The sequence below is a fragment of the Phaenicophaeus curvirostris genome, chromosome 8 (assembly GCF_032191515.1).
Source record: "Phaenicophaeus curvirostris isolate KB17595 chromosome 8, BPBGC_Pcur_1.0, whole genome shotgun sequence".
In the NCBI taxonomy this organism is placed as follows: Eukaryota; Metazoa; Chordata; class Aves; order Cuculiformes; family Cuculidae; genus Phaenicophaeus; species Phaenicophaeus curvirostris.
In genome coordinates this window covers 7,225,917-7,239,219 of record NC_091399.1, presented here as the reverse complement: position 1 = coordinate 7,239,219, position 13,303 = coordinate 7,225,917, and the positions used below count along the sequence as shown (strand labels likewise).

The following is a 13,303-nucleotide window of genomic DNA, read 5'->3' as shown; positions in this document are numbered from 1 at the left end:
TTACTATTCTGTAACTCTATGATTGGAAGAGATGATTTTGCTGTATAGTAGTGGTCTTTAGGAGTAACAATAAGGGATAGAAAAGTCTATGAAAGGTTGTTGTGGATTCAAGAATTCTTGGGGGTGTTTTGAGGCCACATTGGATGCTGTTAGGTGGGAAAATATTTGTAGAAATGCTATGCTTACTCTGCACTTCATCAAGATGGTGAATCCCGTCAGCCCAAAGAAAGATAGAACGTGGATTTATGCAGCTTTCTCTGCATTTGTTTCTGAGAAAGACACAGGCTGACTTTAAGCCACCACTGAAGAATGCAAACATGGCTTGAAATTTAGTTGTAGTCAGTAAATGCAGGCAACCTTTGGAGGAATTCAGAGTTGGATGAGATTCAAAGTGAGCGTTGCTCTGTTTGAGGCAGTTTGTGGATATTGGATGCTTACATGGGCTCACGGCAGATTGTTGCAGAGCAGCCCTGCAAAAGCTGAAGCAAAAACCATACCATCTCATAGGTTCTCCTTAATCTCCTACAGTCACTTGACTGAGGAGCCTGGGAGAGACACGAAGGGAAACGCACTGTATGATTTAGAAATTTCAAAGCAACACTACATAATCAGAGCTGTTTATTGTTACCTAAAATCTCTTTTCCTACGAAGACCTCCACTAACATAAACATTTTGTGAGCCCTTTTGCTGCTGAGGGTTGCCTTTAGCATCCTTCTCCCCAGGGGCGAGTCTGTAAAGGAGACCACTGCCTGGCTGCTTCCCGGTGCAATGAACTCTCGTAGTCTCCTTACAGTCCCATTGAGAAGACAGTAGCTAAATAGGTTTAAAGTAGTGTTACTAATGATTGCTGCTGCATCCAGAAAATGAAAATGTAATCTGGTATATGGAAATTTGCCAGATAAAACTTAATATACAAATGTTGTGGTTTTATATTCTTATCAGCGCCCTTGTATGTTGTATTCTTAGGACTGTTTTGGTTTTTTTTTTTTGTTGTTGGTCCCCTAAATAGAACATTCTGCAGGTACTAAAAGATGAAGAATTTGGTTTTTGATGTGGGCAAACAAAACAGAGGACTGCATTCTTCTCGAAAAAGAGAGGGATTATCAACATCCACATTGGTAGGAGCTCAGACTGGGTTGATGGGGAGAACTTAGGGAAACCTGGGGTGGTAAAACAGAGACGTTAAAAACCAGAGCTCCACAATTGATGGTAAAAAGGCAAGAGCTTTGAAAGCAGGCTGTTAAATGATTGAGGTGTTGCCGCCAAAGATTGTCGTAGACATAAAGCCAGGCCCATAATACCTTCCAGTTAAGCGTTGCCAGAAATTGTGGCATACGGTGAATACTTTTCGTGCTCCATACTGGAGGTCCTGCTGAAAACCGTGAGGGGTGCTGGGTTACTGCAAACCAGCAGGAGAGCTCTCACCGAACCATTTCCAAGTAGATTCCCAGGAATAAATTTCCTCTTCTTGATAATAACTTGCCTGGCAGTTTTTCCAAACCCAGGAGCTCATGTAGCCCTACTGTACAAACACAGTGCTGGAAGAAGGTGGTTTTGATTTGTTTTTTTCCCCTTTCAATTGTGTTGTGTTGTCACAAGTCCTCCTGAACGTGAAAGATAAATGGAGAGGAAATGAGGCAACTTGGATCTCTTTTATTTTTTTTTCAAAAAGGAAGGAGCATTGAAACATTGAGGCGGAAGAGCTGAGCAGCCGAGGAGGCTCAAGCACACATTTAGTGAGAGAGACAATAGCTGACTGGTGCTTCTTCCCGGGAAGTCTTCTTAGAAATGGAAAACACAAACACCACCGCTAGCCTTATTGTCTTCTCAGTGATGCTTTCATGACTGCTTGAGGAACTGAAACTCATGCAGGTGGAAGAAGAATAATGTAGAACACTTGGCAGACTGTCAAGTGGCCCATCTGAGCTTAATTCCACCAGCGGGTTTTAGTGGAACCGTCTACATGGAGGAAACAAGACAACTTTGAGACTACACCTATGGAGCTGTGTGCCACCACCTTCCCATCACAGCAATCAGCTCCATAGCTGCACCTGGATGGGTCTCATGGTTATAGTCTCAGTGGGACTGGAATTTCTCTGAATTACAGCTAAAAATAGGAGTCTAAAAAAAAAATACTCTTCAACAGTTTGCTGGGACAAAGCATAATTGAACTTTAAACCCCAGTCTTTGCACAGCAGTGACTATAAGATGAAAGTCTTTCTTTATATATGTTGTCTGTTGACATCAGGTTGTTTTACTTGTACTTGAATTCTTTTCAGTATGAAATGTATAGAACTGATTCTGAATTTGCTAGCAGAAGGTATACTTCTATTAGTTGTGCCCCAGCTTTAATTCAGAAGAATCAAAGGCATAAACTCTGCCAAGTAAGCAATGTTCATTCCAAGTTTAATGGGTCTTTTTAGCTTTGCAACAATCCCTCCAAAGTGTTCAGATCACTTTGTTTTTTTTACAGTGCTTTGGAAATACTGGGATCTTAGTTCTGACCTTGTTCAACTTTGGGTGGGAGAAAAGAGGGAAAAGGAGGCCACTGGCCGATCTCCTGTGTTGAAAAGCCCCAGACAGCCACAGGGCCCTCTCCTGTCTTCTTCCTTGTTCCCCTTTTTTTATCTTTCATGCCCTCTTGCCTGATTTTCTCTGCTTCTGCTAGTGGATTGTCCCTGGACTAAACTTAGCTCCGTTTGGAGCGGTCGGAGGGGAGACCTGCTTTACTTCATTGCAGCCAATTCTGTTTTCTTTGCCCCCATTTCACAGCTCAAAGAGAGCAAAAGGCGGTGTCCTGAACCAAACTGGGACTTCTGGGCACTAGCAGCCGCTGTAGTAGAGTCCAAGTAAAGCATGAGTGAGAAAACCAGATGTACTAAATCCAGTTGAGATTGTTGAGGTCTCCATCTACAGCTGAGCATCAGTGCATCTTCCTCTCTTCGTGTCAAACCAGACACTTCTGTAGCTTTGAAGAACCCTGTATGTGGGCGGCTCTTTCTCTGATACTGCTTCTTGGTGGTTTTCAACTGACTCAAATTACAAAGCTCATCTGTTGCATCACCGAGCTGTAGTTTCCCTTCCCCATCTGTAATATTTGCAGAAGCCGAGACCATTTTAAACAGGGTTTGGTGAGCAGATTTGCATAGTAGTTATAGGCTTTTTTTTTTTTTTTGCTAGACTCTTAACGTATATTGATGCTTTTTTGCAGCTGGGGGAGGAACCTCCTTCCCCACAGGATGAGGCATCAACGCTTCCTTCTGTCTTTTCTGTAATATAAAAAATTCAGTGAGCAATGTGGTTTTGCTGGCTGGGAGATACTGTCACCCACAGAGAAGTGTTTGTAACAGGGGAGACTTTTAGTTCTATGAATGTAGATACTTTAATGCTGGAAGTATTTCTTGTGAAGTGTGAATGCAATGATTTCCTTAATTCATTTAATGCTAAAGATTTAGCGAATGTGTTTAAGAATATTATCTTATTTTTCTGAACCTGAGAACAGACTGTCAGCAAGGGCAGTTTGTCTAGTTTGGCTTGGCTAAGGTATAGAAAGGTTAACTGTATATTACAAAAAATCATTTAGCAATGCCAGAACCAAGAAATATTCATCTGGCGCTTCCTTCTCTCATCTTAGTACCACTATTCTGCACTGGTTGCTGCTTTGCAGCTGGGTGTGCATATAGATGAATGATGTGAATGGAAATATTTAATACATATGCAAAACGGATTATTCAAAGTCATCGTGAATAATTCTGGCTTTATCAGGGCAAGCACGTGGCCTCTTTGCTGGGATCATGGTGTTGCACCTTATGGCCTAGTATTGGGGAACTACATTTTTGTGTTTTAGGTCCTGTCAGCCCTCAACAACTCCTGCTGTAGCATCTTTATGGCCAGCGCGGCCCATGTGGCATCAGAAAGCGATCACCGTGCTTTGTAACAACAAAATGTACAATATATTAAAGAGATCTTTTAAAGTGATCTTCCAGTACCTGAAGGGGCTACAAGGAAGCTGGGGAGGGACTGTTCACAAAGGCTTGGAGTGATAGGATGAGGGGCAATGGGGATAAACTGGAGAAGGGCAGATTTAGACTAGACAGAAGGAGGAATTTCTTCGCGATGAGGGTGGTGAGGCCCTGGCCCAGGTTGCCCAGGGAAGCTGTGGCTGCCCCATCCCTGGAGGTGTTCAAGGCCAGGTTGGATGGGCCCTGGGCAGCCTGATCCAGTGGGAGGTGTCCCTGCCCATGTCAGGGGTTGGAACTGGATGATCTTTAAGGTCCTTTCCAACCCAAACTACTCTACGATTCTATGATTTTGGGAAAGCTGTTTAAATGTTCCCAAGGAACATTCTTGTATGACCTAGCATGATGTGTAACGTGATGCTGAGATCCAGGCTGGAGAAAGCTGCTGAGGATGTGCTTGGTGTCCATTTCTTTTTGAGTGGCTCAACTTGTGGCTGATAGAGAAAAAAACCCAACCCCAAAACTGGAAAACCATTGACCTTCACCAAATTTACTAAATACAGAGCATATTTTAGCTTCTTGTGAACCCCAGGAACCTAGATTGGGTTAATTTTTTCAATTAATCTCTGGTTCTTCAGGTACTGTGAAATAAGCTTATTAATAAAGGGCTGTCAGACCTTATTTTTGTTGAATTTGACTGTCAATAATTGTTTCTAGGCAGAGCGTTCCTGCTTCTAGCCCCATTACCAGTAAAGGATAAATTTCAGCAGCCTGGGGATAAAGCTTATCTGACACAGTGTTACTTAAACCCCTGGCTAGTGTTGGGCTTCTTTCTGCTTGACTAACCTCAAGCTTTGGCCTTTCTGTAATTTGTGATTGTTAAGATTTTTGGAATCTGACTGAAGCACAAAGGCAACTCGTGAAATCGTGTTTCTCCTCTAAATAACAATTCAGTGACGGGAGTGCTGCCGAGCTGCCAGCTGGTGGCCCCCACTGTTTGATACCAATTGCCTGGTCTCCCTGGTTGCAATTCAGGCATTTTAAGGATAAAATCCCAATCCTTCCCATTGCTTTTCCCATCCCCTGCCCCAGCCCTAATTTAATGGTTTCCTGATGTTTACTGCCTGCAGTGCTGGTGGAGCTCCTTGTGCAGGATCCGTCTCTGGCTGGAGAGGTTGTCCATCCATTTCCCCCAGCATAGAATCATAGAATAGTTTGGGTTGGAAGGGACCTTAAAGATCATCCAGTTCCAACCCCTTGTCCTATCACTACAAGGCTTTATAAACAGTCCGTCCCCAGCTTTCTTGTAGCCCCTTCAGGTACTGGAGGGTTGCTCTAAAGTCTCCTGGGAGCCTTCTCTTCTCGAGGCTGAACAACCCCAACTCTCTTGGCCTGTCAGATGACACGGGGTGGGAGAAGGTATGGAGAAGCTGGGAGGGATCAGTGTCCAAGTAGGATGGAGGTTATTTCTCCATTTCAGGTGGGCATGAGACGCGTGCCACCCTAGCCTGATGCTTTGCGATCACAGATGGATGCCGAAATGCACTTCCCTGTGCATTTCCATCTTGACAGCAGTTGGTCTGACATAAAATACCCTGGCGACATGTGATGCAGCCAGAGGGAAACGCATGCCTCTTGCGAAGAACACAGTGTGGAAAAACATGATTGCAATTGAATCCTCCTCCACTGAATTTTAGGTTATAGCAGGCACCTGCAAAGGCATGGGAGATGCGCTGTTTAGGATAATAATGGTTGACCATAGATCAAAGGTGTGATAGTCCTGTCTCAGCATTTCCTGAGAAGAATTTTCTTGATCCTGGTCCTGATTCCTCAGCTGTAGGAATGAGGTTGATGGTCTGTGTTTAAGCAGGATTACTGCTCTATGTTTTGCTCTTTATTTTTTATTAAGGAGGCAGCGTTCAGAATTAATTTTAAATATTAGAGGCCATAGTTAAATCACAAGTTACTGTTAAGAAAACAAGCCTTTTTGTAGGGTGTATGAGGTCTGCCTTCTTCTTCTGAAATGCCAAATGCTCATGGAACATTATAGGCATGTAAACTTATTGAAATCCATGGGATAATTGTGCATCTCAGGTTAAAATTTTAGCCTCATTTGGCAGAGTGCTGGAGGAAGAGCCAAGTACTCAAGTCAAAGAGGAAGATCTGCAAGGCTGGAAGAGAACGTGTTGTTTTAGGCTCCTCCTTTGCTGTGGATGAAGTCTACATGAACTTGCCGTTGTGTTTGTTTAGTTTGCCCTGAGAGAGAACTTTTGCCGAAGGTGGAGCGCAAATGTCACACCCACGGTCTCAGCTGGCAAACTTGCTAAGAAATCTGACGTTTTTCATATGACAGCATAGACTTTCCCACTCATCCTATAGCGAAAGATAGGCTAAGCACTCAAGGACTCCTTATATGCTGAAATTTAGGAAGAGAGTGGTCCAAAGTGTGGTGGGATTCTCTTTTTTTTATGTTGAGTTTTGGGTGAATAACTAGAACTTTACCGATGTCCACATCGCAGAGAGATAATTCGGATGTGTGCACAGCAGCGTAGTTACAGCATTATAATTTTTTAATGAGCGTTATCTCCATTAATACCAAATAAGGCTGAGAGTGAATAATTGGTTTCAATATTTTATCAGGTGCAAACCAGGCTTCTCAGCATCTTTTCATGGGAAGGGGAGGTGGCTCTGCTGGAGAGCTTCTTGGTTTGGCTGAGCGAGTGGAAACAAACCTGTGGAGGGTTGATTCAGCCAAATCAGAACATGGGATTTGTGGCTGTCATCTCTCTTTTTTTCATAACAATTATTAAATCATGACTCACAACTGATTAAGGTACTATTTCTATAAATACAGATCCAACTGAGCTCTGCTTTCAACAACAGAGGAAGTGTTTTATATTGCATCCCTGTAGTTGTAGAATAAAGTGTGGGAGCCCTAGGATTTAAACAGTTTCTGGGTGTTACTGTAAGTACTGCACAAGAAAGAAGATTGTGGGGGGATCATTCTCAGTGCGCTATTCTGTATCCCAGAGCACTGGAAGGTGTGGGCACGGTTAGATAGGATACACTGAAGAGAATTGCTGCTACAGATTTTCTGGTTGCCAGATGCATTTAATAGGTGATAGTGATGTTTGAATTGAATGGGTGAATTCAGGAAGAGAAGGTTTTACGCACAGGATCACAGCAGAGGCAGGTTCTCCCTCTTCACACTGTGTATCCAACCCATTTCAGAGCTCCCAATAGTGATATCCAGCTTTGCGGTTTCACAGGGCTCAAGTAGAGCATTTACAGTTTTAGATGTTTATCTCAACTGGAGGTTGCGTTTGTCTTGGGCTTGGGATGAAGTTGACCCATGAGCTGAACAATGAAATTATTTTGTTAACTCATTTTGCTCCCACTCTGATGGGCTATGAGAATAAGATTGAGTGGATGGATAGTAATAGTTTTAAAGCTTGGACTGAATTTGCTGAATAATTAAGGCACATGTTATAGTTCATAGTTTAACATTTAAAAGTGTCCCCCCAGTGCTGTGTTGCATTCCTGGCTGGTGAAGCACCTCGTGAGTATGAGCAACCAATCTCTTTATAGAATCATAGACTAGTTTAGGCTGGAATAGACCTTAAAGATCACCCAGTTCCACCCCCCTGCCATGGGCAGGGACACCTCCCACTGGATCAGGCTGCCCAAGCCCCATCCAACCTGACCTTGAACATCTCCAGGGATGGGACAGACACAACTTCCCTGGACGACCTGGGCCAGTGCTTACACTGCTTTCACTGTGAAGAAATTCCTCCTTCTGTCTAGTCTAAATCTGCCCCTCTCCAGTTTATACCCATTGCCCCTCATCCTATCACTCCAAGCCTTTGTGAACAGTCCCTTCCCAATATTATATTTACTTCTGATGGCTTTTCTTGTGGCCCTGTGGAAAAAATACAAGGATAAAGTAATTTGTTCCTATTCTGTCTCAATACTTCACACTTATTTGAAGTGCTGGATGTACTGGCATTTGGCATGCACAATGCTTATTGTTTCTTTTAGCCCTTATTTTGTCTAGAGTTTGCTTTGATATAGCAAATCATCTCCTCTTTTACAGTTCACTTCGCTTGGGGAGTAAAGTATATTTTGCAATGGGCTTAAATGGTTTAAGAAGATAAATTCCCCAGAGCTCTAGAGAGATTCACATCACTGATTGTGGTAGTTTTGAAAGCCCCATTCGAAAGGTTCCTAGTGCAAGCAATTGTGCTATGGAGAGGTCATGCTGCTGCCCTTGGAAGGGTCATCTTACCACCAGACGCCAATATTTAAGTGGAATAACAGCATTTTTAGCAAGTCCTTTCTTTTTTCTCTTCCTGACTTCCAAATGGTGAAGTCTGCTAAGTGTGAGCAACCCTTTGCTTTTCTGGCAGCCAAGAAGCTATTATTTTGTGACCTTTCCTTTTGTATTATCCTGACCTGCATCTGTACTGGCTGTTTGGCAACACGTTGCGAAGAGCCGAGGAGCGTGGCAGGGTGACCTAGCCAGGCTCTGCGCGGCCGTCCCACTCGGCTGAGCGCCAGCAGCTACAACAGCAGAAGTTCATGGCAGAACTTGCCGAAGAGTGCCCTTATTTTTTTAAAGTCGTATGCCAGTTTATTTCAATAAAAGCAGTGAAACCCCAAATAAGAAGGCAGGTACTTGAGGACTTGAGTTACATACAAGTGTCCAGCAAGGGTGATGCTTAGTTAAGAAAGTCAAAGGCAGTGGAGAAATGGAAAGAAACAAGTTTGAGGGAGGATTCCCAATGTCCAGAGGGGCAACTGGCAAATGTTTCTTGTTCTTCAATGCAATGACGTGTTTTTCAGTCCCAAAAGACGTATTTTAACTTGTGCTAAACTTTTGGGATCGACTGCAGGGGTGCTTCTCTGGAACAGGAGATGCATCATGAAGTGTTCTGGGAGGAATGTACGTTTGAGAGAAATCCTTCCACCTCTGCCACTGTTGACTTTTCCTGTTGGTATTTTCAGATGCATGCAGGCTTCTGCCGGAGGTGACCACATTTCATCTTCTCCTAGGATAAATATCCATCTGGCTGCTGGGTTTCAGATCATATTTGTATGGGCTGGAGCTGCGCTGTTGCCAGACCAGCTGAGTGGGAAAGTTGGCTTTGCTTCATATAAACAGCTCTGATTAAGCAAGCCATGCTAAATTTGGAAAAGAATTAGGGGAACTCATTTTTTCAACTGCCTTCGAGTATTTTATCTTCAGTTGCCGCATGTTATCATTTTATGGGAAGATTTTCTATTACTCATGACTGTTTCCATTGTGTTTGTTTTCAGATAGTGTATTTTTATCTTATGTAAACCAAAAGAGTTTAGAGATCCACCGATGAACAAAGGATCAAGGCTCTGTCCGCTTCTCTTCCCATCTGCAGGTAGTGTTGAAATTCCTGTTGAGCCAAGCGGTGTGAGGCCAAGTCCTTGTGTAGGGCCACTTGCAATCTCTTCAAAAAACCTTTTCATCTCATTTTAAGGGGGAATAGTGTTTTTAATACAGAGAACCTTTGCTACAAGTAGTGAGAAGACTGAAATAAACAGCATGAAACATTTCAGTTCGTATTTTGGTTGACCTTATATATTCTATACGTAGAAATCCTATCGATTTCCTATTTCTCACTTATAGGTATTATGAATTGCACTGTTCCTTTTATTTTAGCCGTCATGCTTTAAGCTCACCTCAGAAATGCTGTCGCTGGAGAATCACACTTCTGAGCCGATTTAGCCATAATTGAAAGACATGGCGAAAATTACAGGTATTTCCTGTGATTGTTGGGGTTTTTTTGCCCCAACACCAGAATTTTGTTCATTGTCTTTCTTCCTCTACAAATTTTTACTGCAGGATGCAGGCAGCATGGCAATGAGGTCTGGTGTCCCAAAGCCCTCTGTGACAAATTAAGAGAGGCCGCTGCAAGCTGGAAAACAAAAAGCCATGGTGGAAAACAGGGGCAAACCCTGGCAGGAGCCTGAGCAGAAAACTCCACAGAGGCAGAGACCAACAACAGCTTACTGCTGGCTGGGACCAGAAGGAAAAAAATGCTATAAAGAAGATTTTTGGGAAGCTTTGTCCTTATTTGGAGAATAAGTGCATGCCTCTGCCCAAAGCAGGCTCTAGTTTATAAAAGGCTGTCAGATGGGCAGGGATTTTCTGCTTCAGCAGCACCAACATCCTGCTATTATGCGCAATCAAGTCCTATAATCGGTAGTTCTCAAAGGATCTGGTGATTTAAAAGTGGTGGGTTGGAATCCAGATTGTCAACCTGCTGCTGTGCCACAACTAAATCATAGAATCACCAGGTTGGAAGAGACCCACCGGATAATTGAGTCCAACCATTCCTATCAAACACTAAACCATGTCCCTCAGCACCTCGTCCACCCGTGCCTTAAACACCTCCAGGGAAGGTGAATCAACCACCTCCCTGGGCAGCCTCTGCCAGTGCCCAATGACCCTTTCTGTGAAAATTTTTTTCCTAATGTCCAGCCTAAACCTCCCCTGACGGAGCTTGAGGCCTTTCCTTCTTGTCCTGTCCCCTGTCACTTGGGAGAAGAGGCCAGCTCCCTCCTCTCCACAACCTCCTTTCAGGTAGTTGTAGAGAGCAATGAGGTCTCCCCTCAGCCTCCTCTTCTCCAGGCTAAACAACCCCAGCTCTCTCAGCTGTTCCTCATAAGGCCTGTTCTCCAGCCCCTTCCCCAGCTTTGTTGCTTTTCTCTGGACTCGCTCCAGAGCCTCAACATCCTTCTTGTGGTGAGGGGCCCAGAACTGAACACAGGATTCGAGGAGCAGTCTCACCAGTGCTGAGTACTTCTGTATGTGAAAAATTGACCCACCTGACATCTCTCCAGCTTCATGCAGTGACTGCTGGCGCTGCTCTTGGCCAAGCCATCTCTGCCGTGTGCCCAGGCAGGACTGGAAGAGATGGCAGGTTTGCAACCTGGTGGTGTGTTGTGCATGGAAAGGAGCAGGCATCGAGCAGAGTGGCTTTGGGTTTAATTGAAGGCAGCAAGATCCTGTTGACGCTTACGAAGGAGAAAGCTCTAGCTCATCTCTCTTGAGATGAGAGCTGCTGGAATCATAGAATCATTGAATTAGGGAATAGTTTGGGTTGGAAGGGGCTTTAAAGATCATCTAGTTCTACCCCCACTGTGATGGTCCTGCCAATGTTGTCCCTGAACTTGAGAGATGCATCCAATTCTGTGCATTAAACAGAATATAAAACCGCAGGAGCAGAGGAGCTGATGTATAGCTTTTTCTTTTGCGTGCTTATCTACATAACTACAGTGATGTAAATGTAATTCGCAGAAAGTTATGGAGTAATTAAACAGTGCAGCTGTCTGAATTGGTAAATTCAGCCTGCTAATGTCCCTCATTAGGAGCAAATCAGAGCTGGACCTGAAGCAAGCACCTTACAAAAATCTTTTGCCATTGCCTGTCTCTGCAAGCTCCTTCCCAGACTGGGTGGTTTTCAATGGCAGCCTCAGCAACATGGGTTTTTTCTTTGTAAATGGAAATAAGGTAGCCAGAAGTGCTAACTCTTGGACTAGTGCACCTTCTACAGCAGAGCATCCCATGCACTCACCCTCATAATAATCCAAAGTTTTGCTCTTTCTTTATCTGTATTTAAAATTGCTTAAGATGAAATAAGGCTTAAGCATTCTGGGAACTGTGCTGGCATTTAAACCCCATTTTTTGGTGAGAAGTGGTAATAAAATCAGTAGTAATCGAGGAAGTCCTGCAAGGTTACCTTAGAAGGATTATGCTTGTGTGCTTGGAACATCAAATCTGTTGGGACCCTTCTCTTTCATCAGAACTGCTGCAGACTCGCAACCCATGTATAAAATACAGAAATGGCATGAAAACTCCCAGCCTGCCAGTCCTGGTTTAGAAGTCCCTGCATATAAAGGCTTCAAGAAATCTTATTTTGGGAACTACCACTTTTAGTGTCTTACACAGAAAATGTGATATTTTTTTTTCCCCCCAAGTAGAGCGAAAGAAAACTTCGAAAGCATCAGAGTTGCTTGAGACGTGAAATCATGTTTCTGTTGTGTTCTTGGAAAAAAAACTTTGTCCTGGGGCTCCTTAATACAGGGAATAAAGGGATCTCTCCAGCATCTAGGTCAGGGTGCTGTCTAGATCATAGTCCAGGTTTTGGGTTTTGCGTTGGTACCAACTCTTTGAGTCACACACATGCACGTGGCTGTAACTTTTAGCTTCGTATCAGTGTCTGTAAAGCATCATTAATTTCCTTGATAGAGTTAATGAGTTAATTATGTGTAAATTGCTCCAAGTTTCCCAGAAATGGCACTCCCAGTGTGTTTATTGCTGTTATTGCTGCTGCTGAGATCTTGATCATAGCAAGACAATACAAGATTAGTGTTTATTGCAGCCAGACCGAGTATCTGTTTACATTAAAACAAAGAGGAGACTACAGTTCCCAAGCCTAGAAAACAGCCTTTGTAGGAGCTTTAAGTGAGGTTTAAAATCTCACTGTGTGATAAAATTAGCTAATGTGGCCAAATGCTACCCAGTCTCACCTGTCTAGGTGTTCTTTTGAGAGCGTTATAAGCTCTCAAACACCACTGGCTCTGTGGCATTATGGCCCAAGGAGAGGCCCGTAGCATCGTTCCATGGAGAAATGGATTTGTGATGCCTTTTGTCCACTCTTAGGAGGAAAAAAAGGGTCCAAACCCCACTGTTTTCCTGGACAAATTCTCTCTGCACTTGGTATTAAACAGCTGAAAGCATCTCCAAGGTTTCCCGATCTGCTGTTCTTGGTACCCTTGGGCAGTATTTTGAGGAGCTGTTGATAACTGACTTGGTTCTGCATTACAGTTCCTTGATGCCCATCCATTAAATACAATTAAATCTCTATTTCTGCTTCAGGAAAAACAGAGGCCGTCATCAAAAACTTCAGCCCTCACTACAGACGCCAGTATGCCGTGGCTTTCTGCAAGCACATCCAAGAGGAGCTGGAGCAGCACCGGGATTCCCAGTCCCGGTTCCTGAAAACCAAGGTAGGAGGGCATGTAAGCCCTTCCCCATCCTCAAGCGACCATCTAGCTCTGTTCTCCTGCATGGAATGATTAACATGTTAACTATTCAAATCACGCATTTAGTAATTATAACGTATGAGAAGCATGAGCTGGAAGTGTGTCAGCTACCAGCTTGGCTTGGTTTTCTTGTTTTTCCCTGTGTTGAATGTCCTCTAGTAAAGTTAAGAGGTGGTAGGGATACTCCAAAGCTTCTAAAAATCAAACCTGAAGTATTTTTAAAATCCTTTAGGTATTTCTGTATATAAAAGCATCACACAGAA

The 13,303-nt window shown here is 43.5% G+C and overlaps 1 protein-coding gene across 1 annotated transcript in view; it reads left to right on the top strand.

Annotated features, from left to right (window-relative positions):
* Positions 1-13,303, top strand: part of NIBAN1 (niban apoptosis regulator 1) — a 73,607-nt gene that overhangs the window by 19,235 nt on the left and 41,069 nt on the right. The window contains exon 2 of the mRNA XM_069862318.1: positions 12,874-13,004. Within this exon, the coding sequence (XP_069718419.1) occupies positions 12,874-13,004 (131 nt within the window). The remainder of the gene's footprint in view (positions 1-12,873; positions 13,005-13,303) is intronic.